At 39.7% G+C, this 17,188-nt stretch overlaps 1 protein-coding gene across 1 annotated transcript in view; it reads right to left on the bottom strand.

The window, feature by feature from the left end:
• NETO1 (neuropilin and tolloid like 1) overlaps positions 1 to 17,188 on the bottom strand; it is a 105,723-nt gene that overhangs the window by 15,079 nt on the left and 73,456 nt on the right. The window contains 1 exon segment of the mRNA XM_060278220.1: positions 16,351 to 16,579. Coding sequence (XP_060134203.1) covers positions 16,351 to 16,579 — 229 coding nt within the window.

Below are 17,188 nucleotides of genomic sequence, written 5' to 3' on the forward strand. Positions count from 1 at the left end.
ACTTCAAACGGACACATAATTTTAGTTTAAGTTTTTGGGGAAAATTTGGCCACAACTTTATTGATTACAAAACAAATTGAGCAGTATTGGCCTAGGCATTGGTCAGAGACTATAACTGAGTCCAGCCTGTCTGGCTGGCAGTCTGAAAGGGCAAACACCAAACAAAGGAGCAAAATTGGTGAAGATTGACTGAAGTTCACCAGGGTGTTCCTGTGGTCCTGGCATGGCCCTAGCCCAGGCATCCCCAAACTGCGGCCCTCCAGATGTTTTGGCCTACAATTCCCATGATCCCTAGCTAACAGGAGCAGTGGTCAGGGATGATGGGAACTATAGTCCAAAACATTTGGAGGGCCGAAGTTTGGGGATACCTGGCCTAGCCCCTCAAACGGATTTCAGACGAGATCCAGGTTCGCCAGATGCCTTTACCGGAATACCCTGTTTCTGGAGGGGCAGGTGATGGCCACACCTCCCTTCCCGCACATTTCTATAAACCAATGCCTAACCCCAAACCTTACAAAGTTGTGATGATTGCTAAGGGGGTAGGCGGAAACCAAGTGGCTAAGCGAATCTGCCAAATGGAAAAATTCCTACCTAGCCCCTTCTCCAAAGCAGGAGACCCAATCCAAAGCAAGGCCAAAGCAGTAGCAGCTAAAGTAGGGAGGGTGTTTGGTAGCACGAAGCAAGTGCCCCACCCCCGTCACGCTGCCGCATTTATAGGTCCCCAGGATCACACCACTCGCCCCAATTGGCCCAAACAGCCAAGCGTGACCCCGGGGCCCACCCGGCAAGGCTTGGGCCATGCATAGGAACAACACACCCCATGGGGGTGGCTTAACCAGGACCCTCGATTTAGGAGGATCCCGTTTCTCAGCACAAAATTCATTTCATAATATAATTCATGGCCCTAACAACTCACATCAAATGCCAAAAATGAATTGCAAAGGTTCACAGTTACAGAACTCGAAGTCGTGAGTTCAGTACATAGCAGCCAGGTTTCATGAACACAGGATTTTGCAATGCAAGAGTGATGCCCAGATCAAACAAGGATATGTAGAAACATTGGCTGATTTCAGACTCCATTCAAGTGTCTAACTAGTCTCAATATTTGTCCATTCAAATGGCTGCACTCCACGCCAATCTCCAAGCAGTATGAGGTTCCAGGAACTTGCCCAGGGTTCATGTTTCCTTCTAGAATGAGGCACAGTAGAGACTGTGGTGTCTTTATGATATAGGATTTATTTATGGATATATACAACCTGAGCCTAAGATGAAGTCACAGTCAGAGAATGAGATCTGTGCCCTGTGTGCTGTAATCCTGTGCATAGTCTAAACATTTGAATCACTGTGCTATTATTTTTAGCAATGTTTAATTGTTTATTAATTATTTTATTTCTATGTTTTCAGCTGCTCTTATTTTTTAACTGTAAGCCGCGGGGTATAAATCAATCAATTAATAACCAGCATCTATTCTCTTTTTGCTGCAACAGACTAAGACCACCTTCACACGCACAAGGAATACATACTGGTATGAGTTTAGGTCAAAGTGAAAAGTGATACCTCCAGGGGGGTTGGACTACATGACCCCCTTCCAACTCTGAAATTCTATGACTTTAAAACAGTTCCTGCCCTCAGGCTTATAAGCTAAAAAAACAACAACCATGACATACAAGGGAAAAGGGACAGGGAGGGAAGAGGTGGGAAAATCAAATTGGGGCTCTGGTTCTTAAACTATAGTTCTTATAATGGCCAGCTGGCATTATGAATATGTGTGTATGGGAGAGAAGGGGTAATAACAAGGCTTTTCTGGAATTCAAAGTAGTAAGTTTTGCCACTGACCTCAGTAGGATGCAATGCTTGTAGAAGGAAGTTGGGGTCCATGAACTAATAGAGTTGAATAGCTCGTCATAAGGAGTCCTTTAGTGGCATGTTCAAGCACATATATTTTATAATAAGTACAGCTACAATAAATGTTTGCCCTTCTGATATTGCAGGAACAAAGATTTTCACAGTCCCTGAGCAGAAGGCAAAGCATAGTTGCCCAAGGCTCACAAACTGGTAGAATCAAGTTGCTAATGTTACTAAAGCCCCAAGATGAAAGTGTTACTTGAGGCCATATACTTCATTTCAGACTTCACAGGGAAATCCAATGTCCTCAATGAGAATTTTACAACCCAGTGGAGATTGTTCAGCAATAGAAAGTTCCCAGATCTAAGTTAAGGTTATACCTTCAGAATGACAATCCATTTTTCTCTTCACAGAGTTAGATGGTACAGAAATACAGGCTATCATTTCCACAGGCAGCACAAGGACAAATAATTACAATCTTTATTACAAAAAATGTAATTGAATGCTTTTACCAAAATCACAACTATGGATAAATTGGTGGGCTCAAAAGCACATAATCTTGTTTTGAATGATTGTCAGCAGAAAGCAGAGGGAAGAAACAGAATGGTTTTTTACAGTTGGGAGAATTATATGCAGTGTGATTTCCCCAAATAATTTTTTTGAGATTTTACTAATACAGACAATCTATGTACTGTAGCTACAGGTTTCCACATGACACCAAATGATTCAAAACAGTGGAAAGTCAGTAGCTTCAAAAAGACTGTTCAAAAGGGGGACAAATTCAATTCACATTTAAAGCCAAATCTATCAAATTTGCACTTTCTGAAATAATATGAGAACCACAGCACAGCCATTCTTCAAAATTCTCATTTATCCAAACTTTGTGATGCAGTTATCCAACCAACCAATGTTTACAAAAAAAAATTCCTATATTGGTGGGAAATGTGCATAAGATTAATATATCCGTGGGAGGAATATATAAAAAAGTATTATATTAAGAGAAATTGTTTGCAAATATGTGCACACTAGTCAAAACTGTATCTGAAAGGGTTTCTTAGAAGAAATTCACACTAAAATGCAGAAACTTAATTAAGTTTTTAAAATTAATCCTCATCATCACAAATTCCTGCAGAAAAGTAGAGAACTGAATTTAAGATTGGAAAAATGAGAAACTGAAAGAAATTTTAAAAAGTTTTTCCATCCTCAACTGAGACCAAACCCCTACTTTCACCTGTTTGTTATTGGGACTAACTTTACTTGTGATGACATACAACAAAGATATTGGGACCATAATCAGTTGCATGCTTTCATGTTTTGTGAAATCGCTCACATTTTGCACCATTCCTCAATATTAATTAAATTTATGTACCATGTGATTGTAGATAATGTATAGTTCAGGCAAATCATTTTTTATTGGACAGAGAAAGCTTCTGCAAAAAATTATGGCATGATCATGCAGTTCCTGTGCACAAGTAGCTTCAATTTTGTTTTATCTACTTATAAAATAAATTTGCCATAGTTTACATTGTTCAATTGTGATGTGGTTTGCTTATTTGTTTTGTGAGCTGGCTAGAGAACCTCCGTTATGGAACATCTATGTAGCTGTAATAAACAAACTAAATAGAAATAAATAATGGGAAGAATGCTGAAAAGGCGATTCCTTTTCCCCCCCAATTCCTGAATTTTGATTCAGCACTAGGAGTTATTAGGAAAGGAATTTAGGTATCATTACACAACTACATTTCTAATATTGTATCACAGTTGTTGCTCATCTCAATTCAATGAGAGTAAAGGGAATTATTCTAGAGAATGAACTTTTTTTTCTAAATAAAAGCTAAAGAGTGGAAGCTTTTCATTTAGGTGATAAAGGCAAGCAAATGGGAATTAGAGGGTTATGTTTGGAGGCGAGATAGCTTTGATTAGCAGATGTCTGCTACAAACCACAGCTGATGGTTTGTGAGTTTCCCAGGGGCTTCTTGCTCAACACTACTAGAGAGAGAAGAGTAGATTAGACATTACTGTGGTTTAATCCAGTACAGTAGTTCTTATTATGTTCTGTTGCAAACATCAGACACAAGGTGGCAAACTTACTCTAGAGGATCCAAAATTGTAATTTAGCCCTTAGGATACGAATTAATCTGATCATCCCGTTGAAAGAAAAACAGCAGCCTTTGCCCACAGCTGTTTCTTTTTAAATCTCTCCCTATGGACAGTGATTAAAAATATGAGTGGTGCTTCAGGTCTGGATCCTGTTAACCACTGCTTAGCCACCTTGATGACCTATATATGTTTTTCCCCATCAGTCACAAATACATTGTTGAGATCAGTTTCTCTCTCTCTCTCTCTCTCTCTCTCTCTCTCTCTCTCTCTCTCTCTCTCTCCCTCCCTCCCATTTTTTAGTACTGCTAATTTCCACTTTAAAAATAAAACATTTTACAATGCTTATGTTTTCACTCAGTTATTATTGCTCTGAACTACAGCACTGCATAATAGTGTTACTGTCCCTGTGAGAAGGTGGCTATGCACAATTACAATTTCATCCCCTAACCAAGGCCTTGCTAATCACCCTATCACTCTCCTTCCCCGGGAAACATACAAGTCACGAAACTAGGAGGACTTTGCATGCATTATTCAACTTCACTCGAAGGTACCTTCAGGTTTCTCTCAAGGTGCAGTCATGATTTTCAAAATGGTCCAGCAACAAGTATTGCCTCAGGTTCCCAACAACCAGTTGCATAGAGCCTTGCTCACTACTTGACACATGTACTTCAGCTCCTTGCCCCCGTTTTATCAGATCCTGTGTTGGATCTTCAGCTTCCCTTCAGATATCAACCTCTACTCTTTCTCCTGGTTCCCTTGAGGCTCCTGCCTAAGGCCTTCGGTGTTCCACACAAATATACATCAACTCCAAAGCTGCTACCCTTTCTAACCAGTACTGAAACTGGCCTTTTATTTACACCAGCCAGTTCCCTCAACACAATCACTACCATTTCGGTAAAATCTCACTGCCTTATCAGACTGTATTTATGAGCCAATAAAAGGAGGTAAAATGTATACTAACTGACATAAATTGACATTGACCACCCTTTTGATATATTTGATTCTGAAGTTAAAATCAAAGACCTCTTCAATCATAGCTATCCCCTTGTTGACAAAAGGCTACAGTGGCAGTCTAACAAGCAATGAGTTTAGTGTTACATGTGAATGCAACCACTCCTATCAGGGACAAAAGTCAGTTTAATGCACATTTAACTAGTTACAAACAGCATCTTGTTTGAACTGATATAATATGCTAAGTGTTAGCTCATAAACATTATTATGTATATAATAACAATACAGAAGGGATAGGGGAATAGATTATACTGGGTTGATAGATGTATTCTTGGAATGCTTAGTACATTAGACTAACATATTGCATTTTGGTTCCTTAAAGATACACATTCAGAAGAGCCAGCATTAAAGTTAATGCATTCTCATTAACACCAATTTCAAAGCAGCCTCTATTGGTCACTGTTTCAAAAGGCTACCAAAATAGCCAATAAGTCTCACATTTGATTTATTATTATTATTATTACCTTCATAATAATACTGGTTTTGTGTCTTGCAGCTAATTATTTCCAATCTTATATAGGCTCCTATATAAGAGGAAATTCTGTTGGGTTCAAAAGGATTTACTTCCAGCTTATCTGTTCAGAATGAGAGTGTGAGCTTCTCAAAACATGATGTTCAAATTGTTCTAGATCACAGTTGATCAGCACAATGCAACAAAACACTGTTGTTGCTGATGTTATATATGAAACTCGAAAAATTAGAATGTCATCGAAAAGTGCATTTATTTCAGTGAAACCAATATATGAGATAGATGCATGACATGCAAAGCAAGATATGTCAAGCCTTTATTTGTTGTAATTGTAATTATTTGTCGTTAGGTGGGTCAATTATAAATGGAATGTAATTGATGAAATGTAATAGTGATGTTTATTTTTGTTTATTTTTGTATTATTGTAACTATTTGTTTTACTATTGTGGAATTTCCAAAAGAAAGCATTTGTAAAAGTTAAAAGAAAACGATAAAATAATAAGTTGCATTACTGAAATAAATGCACTTTTCGACGATATTCTAATTTTCTGCGTTTCACCTCTCTCTCTCTCTCTCTCTCTCTCTCTCTGTGTGTGTGTGTGTGTGTGTATGTGTGTGTGTAAACTACCATGGTCAGTGGAGCAACAGGGAAGTGAATGGCTGCTCGAAACACAGCGTGTTGCTGGCACTTACCGGAGGAAGAGAGGAGAGGCATGGGGAGCTCAGCACTGAGTGAGTGCATAATGGCAAGTGCACCAGATTGGCTCCAATGTGCTCCACTGCACAGTGGCAAGCTCCCCATGCCTCGCCCCTCTCTGTCCAGGAAGCATCAGCAGCACCCTGTGTTTGAAAGCTTGGAGAGCAGTGGCGTTCCACCTCCAGTGCTCCACTCGCTGCTACTGTATACCGCTTACAATAAATCAAAGATTTTTAAAAACCCACATTTAAAATGTACAATGAAACAAGGCCATTAAAAAGCATAAAAACTAGACACTTAAAAAGTACGGTAATGAAAACAGTTGGATCAAGAAACTGAAGGGAATGCTTGCCTTAACAGTTATGTGCCTTTCAAAAGCCAGCAGAATGCCATTATGGATGAACCCTTTAATATCTCAGCAAAGAGGGCATTTCACAATACTGGCACCACCAGCCTGCCTCCATGTTGCCACAAGCCGATAAATATCAGGGCACAGCAAAACTAAGTGGGCCTCACTTAATGCAGTGGAAAGGGAAACGGTTTTTCAGGTAACATGATGTTATGAAGCCAACACTGGAAATGTAGGGAAAGAGTAGGAGAATGGTGGTAGGTGGCAGTGCAGTGAAGTCTTGTGCAATGCCAAAATTTGGTACCACCCCATGTCTCTCACCTTCCATTGTACAGTGGTACCTCAGTTTAAGTACACAATTGGTTCCGGAAGTCTATACTTAACCTGAAGCGTACTTAACCTGAAGCAAACTTTCCAATTGAAAGTAATGGAAAGTGGATTAATCCGTTCCAGACGGTCCATGGAGTACTTAACTGAAGCGTACTTAAACTGAAGCGAACTTTCCCATTGAAAGTAATGGAAAGTGGATTAATCTGTTCCAGACGGGTCCGCGGAGTACTCAACCTGAAGCGGAGTACTTAACCCGAAGTATGAGTGTAATTGGTTCTGGAAGTCCGTACTTAACCTGAAGCGTACTTAACCTGAAGCGAACTTTCCCATTGAAAGTAATAGAAAGTGGGTTAATCCATTCCAGACAGGTCCGCGGAGTACTTAAACTGAAAGTACTCAAACCGAAGTGTACTTAAACCGAGCTTTGACTGTATATCGTTGCAGCACCCCCTGCGGCATCCCCAAGGCTCTGCACCAAGTGCAACCAAACCAGTTGCACTCTCCTAAATCCACCTCTGTAGGTGGTTGACTATTTATGGAAATAATGAACAGCTAAAGGTGAAGAGATGTCTCGTTTCTCCTCCATAACGTGAATATCTGTATCTTTTATACTCCCTTGATTGTTATCTCCACCACATTCTTTAACAAAGATTCTGGTTTGTTCTTATAATTTGACTTGGAGAGTATAACAGTCATCAATAGTATCAAATGGAGTAATGGGAGGTTCAGATGTAGGTCATGCTTATAGGGGTGCTAGGGCTTATACTTTTATACCTTTCCTTCCTAGTATGTAGTCATTTATACTTGTCTTCCTTGAATTATTATTTCATTTTCTGCCCAGCCTTCTAATTTATCTAGGTGCTTTTGAATTTCAATCTTGTTCCCAGTGAGAAGGAATCTTTTCATAGAACGGAATAATGTTATAAAATGTAAGTTAATGCAGTGAAATTCCAATTTAATAAAGGTGTTTCCTGGAACCTATTCAATTCATATAGTACAATACAGCAAACAATGAACTGTAATTCTGTTTTCAGAATGTATATCAAAGCCTAATCATAATCAGCAATATATCTGCACAAAGTCACTCTCTGAAGAGCATGCCCTACTGCAACTTTCCCCAAACTGGTGCCCCAGTTGGCTGGAGCTGATGGAAGCTGTAGCCCAAAATATATTGTGGGGCACTATACAGGGAAAGAGTGTCCAAATACTGATTTCTGAGTTTCTAACATATGCCCTCCTCACTACAATAATTCACTACCAAATATTTTTCAATTAGCATGCATAAAATACATTGTTGTATTTGATCCAAAATTGGATCAAGATACATCTTGTAAGATCAGAACGGCACTACCACTCCATGCCCCACCACTCACTTTTCCAGCAGTCCCCTTGACCCTTGGGAATGTTTATTGACAATGCAGGAAAATGAAGTAGACAGAGGAGCCAGGAAAGTCCACAGCACAAGTCCACTGGAGTTTCCCTCTCTTTCTATTTCTGGTTTCAGCCCTATGGCTATGTAATAGCCTTCAAATATTTGCAGGGCTTTATTTCTGACAACTCACCAAATACATGAGCAAATAAAGAACTTCCTCCCAAACTGCTGGACCAAGACAGATTGACAGTAAATCAGACTCCCACAGAAGGTGGTGGTTTTGTTAGAGGCTTTTAAGCAGATAGCCACCTATCAGGGATACAGCGGTGGTGGATTTCCTGTATCAGCAATTGGTTGGACTAAATGACTTCAAATGTGACCTCATAATTTGAAAGGACTTCAAATTTCCTTTCTCTCTTTCTCACAACTAATTGTTTGTGTGTGTGTGTGTGCGTGTGTGTGTGTGTGAAAATGGTGATGTCTTTGAGATGGTATTCTTAGAATGAATTAGTGTTAATTGTACTCATGGAGTTGCTGCTTTAGCAGTGAATGCTTAGGATGATCCTTTCCACAATATGACCATAACTGAAGACCTCATGCTGCTGGAGAATAAAAGGGGTATAAAAGAGTTCTAGAGCCATATAAAACAAGAACCCTCAATAGTTCATCGCAGGAACTTGATCAAATGCCTTCTTGGGATTTCACATTATGCAGATGGTGTGCACATGAGTTGTGCTACGCATTTTCCTTCCACACTTCTGTGGTCCCTGTGTGAAGCGGAAGCTCAGGCATCTTTCTCCATGGAAGAGATTAACAAGTTCCTCTTCCTATGATATTATAGAAGAATGGAAATAAAGTACAGTCATACCTCGGTTTAAGTACGCCTCGGTTTGAGAATTTTCAGTTTAAGTACTCCGCGGACCCGTCTGGAACGGATTAATCCACTTTCCATTACTTTCAATGGGAAAGTTCGCTTCAGGTTAAGTATGCCTCAGGTTAAGTACAGACTTCCGGAACCAATTACACTCATACCTCAGGTTAAGTACGCTTCAGGTTGAGTACTCCGTGGACCCGTCTGGAACAGATTAATCCACTTTCCATTACTTTCAATGGGAAAGTTCGCTTCAGGTTAAGTACGCTTCAGTTTAAGTACTCCATGGACCGTCTGGAATGGATTAATCCACTTTCCATTACTTTCAATGGGAAGGTTCATTTCAGGTTAAGTACGCTTCAGGTTAAATACAGACTTCCAGAACCAACTGTGTTTGTAAATCGAGGTACCACTGTATACCTGAAGAGGCTCTGAAACATCCTTTGTTCCTGGTAATTATCCCATTTTGATGTGCTCATCTTAAGAAAGATCATTATTGTTTTGTTTTTCCTTTAACATCAAGAACAAGAGTTAATGGCATCCTCTGTTTATGAAGTTCCTTCTTCCAAAATGAATAGTACACTGGAAACAAAGGACAAGTTCAGCATGCATTGGATTTTCTTAGTGATAGCAAAACTGTGAGAACTTAAGAGTTACGCCAAACTTTATACCTTATATATATAAATGGCTGAAGAAATTATGCTTCCAGATAAGAGTGAGCTTAAGGCAATTCTTTTAAGTGGCAAGAAGGTCAAATACTGTTCGAATGATAGGTATCAAGAGACTGACTACTGCTAACCAGCTGTCAAAGGTAATAGAATGGATGTCTGTTCTGTGGTGCTAATAAAGGGATTTCCTCTGATCCCCATGCCACCAATGTAATAATTTTCCTTTAGATTTAAGTGTAGGTGTTTGTGCTCAGAAGTTAAGCTCTTTGGGGGAGCTGTGGATGTAGCATGTCTGTCATTAATCAGACTGAAAAACAGACAAAGGGAAGAAGAAAGTGGGGGGGTGGAAACAACTATAATATATTTGAGAACAATTTCCAAGTGTCATAATTTAAAGAGGCAAGTCACCTCATTCCTCCCCTCTTTACTTCTCATAGGTTTCAATCAGTGATGTGGGTAACACTAAACCACTGAGCCTCTAGGGCAAGCCTATCAGAAGATCAGTGGTTCAAATCCATGAGACAGGGTGAGCTCCCGTTGCTCTGGTCCCAGGTTCTGTCAACCTAGCAGTTTGAAAGCATGCCAGGGAAAGTTGATACACTACTGTGACAGGAAGGTAAATGGTGTTTCCATGCACTCTGGCAATCATCACAGGCCTCCATGCACCAGTAGCAGTTTAGTCATGCTGGCCACATGACCCGGAAAGCTGTCTGTGGACAAATGCTGGCTCCCTTGGCCTGAAGCAAGATGGGCATCACATCCGATAGCTGCCTTTGACTGGACTTAACTGGCGCTGTGGGCTAAACCACTGAGCCTAGGGCTTGCTGATCAGAAGGTCGGCGGTTCAAATCCCTGTGACGGGGTAAGCTCCCATTGCTTGGTCCCAGTTCCCGCCCACCTAGCAGTTCAAAAGCACATCAAAGTGCAAGTAGATAAATAGGGACCGCTCCGGCGGGAAGGTAAACGGCGTTTCCATGTGCTGCTCTGGTTTGCCAGAAGCGGCTTTGTCATGCTGGCCACATGACCTGGAAGCTATACGCCGGCTCCCTCGACCAATAATGCGAGATGAGCGCGCAACCCCAGAGTCGGTCACGACTGGACCTAATGGTCAGGGGTCCCTTTACCTTTACCTTTAACCGTCCAGGGGTCCTTTACCTTTTACCTTTTACCATAGGTTTTGATTTCAGGTAGTGGGAACAAATGTTTCAAATAATGCATCAAAGTTTTTCACATGTAGAACTTCCTAAGTGCATGGAAATGGTAAGTTTAGTTAAATGGATTAGATAGCGCTTGGAACATTAAAACTGGGGACAGAAACTGATATTACATAGTAGCATCAACAGGAGCTATATGAGTGAACTGTGCATTCTCTGGCAATGCTTCCTTTATAATGTATGCAGGGAGAATTCACACTGAACTAGAAGGTCTTCTGGGTCCCCTTCCAACTCTACTATTTTGTGACATTCTGGTTGGCCTAATAAAGATACTGCCCTACTTTGGATTTTGGAATGTTTCTTTTTTAAAAAATTCTTTATTATTATTTTAATATTTTAAAATACAAAAACATGATAAACATGATTTTTGGGAATGTTTCTTATGCCTCATCATAGCTATCTTTGTGTGTGACATTTATGTATTGTGTTAAAGGGGTACTGTTAGGTGGAGCCAGATTTGATATAGCTAGTGCTTTTTTTCTTAAAAAAATGTTTAGAGGTACTCTCATTTTCCTACTCATATTGAAATACTGCCCCTCAATGAGGCTAAACTTAGATTCACAAAATGCTTAGGAGTATGCGTATCCCCGCGTACTCCCGGGGGGGGGGCACTGGATATAGCCGATAATACTTGTGAAAATATGGACTGGTGATGGGGCTCTGGCCCAATTACAAAACCATTTTGTCCTCATTTGCAGACACTTATCAAAGCAGATATTCCTTATTACCATTACCATTCACAAATGTCAACGGCAGTTCAAAAATACAGGCATTCACCCATAGACACAGATGTCCATTCAGACAGGTGTGTACCCTAATACGGCTACACCTGTAAATATATTCCTGGCCACTGCCTATGTCCCATATCCTGCATTCCTCAATACTTGTGCCCTTCTATACGGCTTCAGTGTTGCTTCATATCCATGAAAGTTGAAGGAGGACCACAGAGCCTTTTCTTGGTTCATGGAAAAAGGGAAAGTTCTAGAGTCCTACTATGTACTGAAGACGTCTTCCTCCATTTAGTGATCAGCAGAGAAACAGTGAGAAATTTAGTGATCAGTGAGAAACAGAAAGGAGGGAGGATATGGATTCTAAAACCATCTGGGCTGACATTTATCCTTTAGGTTTTAAGCCCCCCCTTTTTTTTCTTCTTCTTTAAATATTTATAGCCAACCCTACATTTATACAGACACCAGAGTGGAGATCATAGCATCAGATAAGTGTCATTTGATAACCAGCTATTAAACAAATAATCAAAGACAAATAAAGGCAGTTAAAGCAGCACCGTGAGCTAAACTATCACCAACTTAAAAGCCCTTTAAATCACAGGAGAACACATTTTAACTTGGTGCCAAAATGATAGCAGTATCAGCACCAGTCATACTCCGAAGGGAGCTACTGTGACTGGAGTGTTTTTATCCCTTCTCCCTGCATGGTATCCCACCCACAAACAAATCATGCTCCTAGCAACACTTTAGTGAGTATTTCTGAGTCCCGATTCAACTTTGGGTAACCAGTTCTTCAGGCCATTTGGATAACAAATGTTGCACTGAGCGTTAAAGAGTATCTGGGGCTTATTTCTCCAGATGTAACTACAGTTTTGGGGTGTTACTAAAAGAAAGAGTGCTAAATGTGTTTTGAAATAGCAGCTAAGACAGCCTTCCCCTGCCATTCTGCTCCCTCTGCATCTATCTGAGCTCTATCAAACTGCAACAGTTAATGAAGACAATTGATAGAACAGTGAATTGCCATCTGCCTCTACTGTTGCTCTGAATGGTCCAAACCTTCTCTCTCTCTCTCTCTCTCTCTCTCTCTCTCTCTCTCTCCCTCCCTCCCTCCCTCCCTCCCTCCCTCCCTCCCTCCCTCATGCCTCAAAGGACTGAGAAAAGTCCCCCGAAGAATGGTGTGTGCCTACAGAAGCAGAAATTACCACACTTTTGCACTCGTTAATTCAGCATGCCTCCCTGGTGGCATATCAGTCATCTGCTTTATTTTCTAGCACACATCATTTGCAATTAATATTCAGTACAACTGACACAGAAACAACTAATGGTGTCATTAAGTCCTTCAGACCAGATCTGCCAAAATACACATACAGATTTCTCTGTGGTCCAAGGAAACTGAATGCTGTGGGTTTATCACAAAGCACAGACAAGCAGGTAACAATATGGCTCCATAGAATCATAGAGTTGGAAGAGACCACAAGGGCCATCCAGTCCAACCCCCTGCCAAGCAGGAAACACCATCAAAGCATTCCTGACAGAGGGCTGTCAAGCCTCCACTTAAAGACCTCCAAAGAAGGAGACTCCACCACACTCCTTGGCAGCAAGTTCCACTGTTGAACAGCTCCAAAATGCAAGTGACTTGTAAACTTCTGCTAAGATGGCCATATGCCCTGAAAAGAGCATGTGCCTACCAGACTAGTAACCAGCAAAATAATACATAATACATGGCGACAAGTATTTATGTAAAGAAAATGTTACTTGTTTCAAAACATATAGCTGAGGTGGGGGCAATCACTTACAGGATCTCTCAAGAGCAGAAAACAAGAAGATTCCTGTGGTCTTTTTTGAAATTGAAAGCCCTGTAAAAATATGCTCACTTGCATCCCACGCATGAACTGGTGACCGTGTGCTTACCCTTCAGTTTTTCAAAAGCACTGAATCCCCCAATGCCGTCAGGGTTGTTTCTAAGGTAACAGAATGTGATGCCTTTGATTTAAATAAATCAGGTATTCAGGATTGCTTCAAACACAGAAATAAACAAACAGCAATGGCGTCAGAGTAATACAGAATATTATTTCTGAAGCCAGCTTGATTTATGAATAGAAGCTTAAATTGCTTTTTCAATCTGCACTATACAAAAAAAGGAAGAAACGCAATTCCTGTCCAACAGGATGCATCAGATAAATAAAGTAAAATAAATAAATATCCAGTACAAATTTAGTGAATGTGATACTCTTGCTCTCAGTCACATACAAATGCCAGAGAAGATTGCATGTCAAATGATTATGCATTTATTTAGACACAGGTATGCTTCATGCTAGTCAGTTTGCTGGTATTTGCACCTTGGGACTACCGGTACCACTTCTCATTCAGAGAACCCTCAGTTGGATAAATATTGATTCAAAATACTAACATCAATTTGCATGGGATTCCCATTCCCAAGGAACCAAATCATATTATTTCTTCACAAGTGGATCAATATATTTTGCTAAATGATTGCATCCTTTCAGTCTCATTTACAATAATTATTTAATGTTGAATTGCTTCATTCCAGACATGGCAACTCTTTCCCTATGGTTATTTGACTTCTAAACATAATATTTTGCTTTAATTGTAACTATCTATATAAATTGCACTAGCACTGAATCTCTACTGGCATGAAACTCACTGGGTGACCTTGGACCACTCACTTTCTCTTGGCCTAACCTGAGCAAAAAGTAAATAAATCCCAACAGAGACAAGCTAATTGCCAGCTAGGATCTAAATACCCAGATAATGCAAATTTAAATAAATCTTGCATTGTGAAATTATTTTATATCACAAATATAAACAATTACAAACATAACCTGAAATTATTCAATAAATTACTCAATAAAATAAATTGAAAGGCATTTCAACCTTATTCAGGGCTATTGCATGCACCAATGCATTATGGAAATTTTACAGCCTAACTCCACCTTAGATCCCACTAGTCTTAAAATAGTCTCTCTCTTTAAGTGAATCAGATGGTATAGAAGGATTTTTTTTCTTCCAATCGCTCTTCCTGCTTTGCTCTGGGAGCAGCTTACATTCATCCCAGATTTTAATTATCACATTCTTTGAAACGTTACCCAGGGATGTTGGGGAAATGAGATTTTATTTTATGTTAAGTTGATCCACAATTAGGTTAGCTTGAAGAAGTTGATTAACAGTGAATCCTGTGTATGTTTACTTTGAAGTAAGTCCCATTGTGTTCAGTGGAGCTCCCTGCACAGTAAATGTGTGCAATTCTGTACTCATTTACCTAGAGGTAAGCCCAGTTGAACTCAGTAGAACATAGTTCTGCATAATCCTACACCGGTAGGATTGCACAATAAGGCTACACTCCTATAAACACTTACCTGGCTAGGAGTAAGATAACTGAAAATTAAGATTTACTTCCTAGAAGACATATATATGCTTGCATTATAACATTTGGTACAGCCCAGCTGACTTCAGTAGTCTTGAAGGACATGAAATTTAAGTTTTATGAATGTAAGTATTATGAGCTATAGATGGAACATTGGGGCTGCAATCCTGTATACACTTACCTGGGAATAAGTCACATTGAACCCCACATGGCTTACTCCTGAATAGGTATGAACCAGATTACACTGCATGTCTATAAACCACAAACATGTCTTACTTCTGTAAACAAGGCAGCTACTTCTGAAATAGTCTACAAAGTTTGTATTTCTGATATTAGAAAGAGATCACATTACAGTGTTAAGTGCACTTAAGATGACTGATTTCAGGGGACTTAAGTATGTGTTCTGTTGTGGCCAATAGCTGTCTGCTTTAAACAATGAAAACAAAACTACAACTTCTTTATCTGCAGCTTAAGCAGCATGATTCGTTTATGGAAAAGATAACAGTATCAGTGTGGATATCAACAAATAATGCTTAACATCACTATAATTCTAAAATATTTGCAAGTTTTATCTTGCACAAGCTCTGTATAGCACCCTCAGTATATAAATAATATGGGGAAATAAGGAGAGGAGCCTAACACTTGTTCAGAATTACAAATGTCACCATAAGCTTTGGAAATCGATACTTCATTTTGGCCACCCCATCCAGTGGGTGCAGTTCAGAGTAATGAGACTTGGGAGTAATCCCCACAGTGTCTTTCCCCTATGGCTCATGAACATGGACATCATTGCAGGTGTGGAGAATGGCAGGATAGCACCCATTCCTCATATCCCCATCCTGTCTTCCCCTTCCATTCTGCAAACTCAGAGCAAAGCGAAGGATGTTATGGGTGGGGATTTGGGGTTGTATCCCTAGGCTCCTCGTTTGCCATAAGACCTGATGCATGTATCACCAAGTGTGTATATCAAGGGTAGAAAATCCAGGTTCCTTGATGCCATATGGGGATGCTTTCATGTTCAGGTACTGTACCTGTAGAGAATTGGATAGAACCCTGTGTGTATTTTTTAAATATATATATATATATCCTACTTGGTTATTTCACATTTTGGTGTTCACTCTGTATGAAAGAAACACCATTAAGGTTTTTTTTAAAAGAAAAGAAAGAAAGAAAGAAAGAAAGAAAGAAAGAAAGAAAGAAAGAAAGAAAGAAAGAAGAAGAAGAAGAAGAAGAAGAAGAAGAAGAAGAAGAAGAAGAAGAAGAAGAAGAAGAAGAAGACTTGAATCATTTGACATCCTGATAAAGCCTTACGTTCTTGGAAAGATGTGAAGAGCATCTGGAACCGGCTGCTTCGGCTGCCTTCATCTGCCCACATGCGGATTACTCCAAGACCTGTGCGCAGCATCACATCATTAGCAACAGTGCTGCAAAACTTAGCTTTTAAATCCTCCACTGAGCTACTTCCATCATAGACAGCCACAAAATTCCTTTTGCACTCATTAGAATTCTGCATTTCATAGTCCAAGAACCGTAAATATATCTACAAAACAAAACAAGACAGTGAATATGACAGTGTAAACCATCATTGGAACAAGAGGCATTTCTGCAGCATTATTTCCCCTTCGAAAAAAATCCACAAATCCACTGGTGTGTAATCGAACACTGGCTGTGTTTATGCTCTGGGAAAAGTGCAGGATTATTAATGGAACTGAGCGATATATTTTTAAAAAAGTAATTTCCATTGGGATGACAATTCGTTTTTTAACTATTTTTTCTCCCTATAAATATGCATACAGTCAGCACATGCATGGTCATGACCTGCTGACTGTCGCATCAAGTAATTACTTGCATGTGTGAATCAGCCATAATACCGGTAGCAGCAACAACAACAAAATCAAAATGGAAGGCGTTCTGTATTTCTGAATCTGGAGCAGAAAGCTAAAAAGCTTTTTACTGTACTTTTTTTAAAAAAGTGTTTTTTTACACTTTGAGAAAAAGAACCAGGAATACAATTGCCATTTCATCCCTTTATTCATGGGGAAAGTATAAGATCTGCTGTCTGAGAACCCAGGAATCCTTTGGAAATAAGACATTGGTTTTCCTTTCATATTTCCTCAAGCAGGGTAGATGCTAAAGGGTTAAAAATCAC

This window comes from Zootoca vivipara, chromosome 8, assembly GCF_963506605.1.
Source record: "Zootoca vivipara chromosome 8, rZooViv1.1, whole genome shotgun sequence".
Lineage (NCBI taxonomy): Eukaryota > Metazoa > Chordata > Lepidosauria > Squamata > Lacertidae > Zootoca > Zootoca vivipara.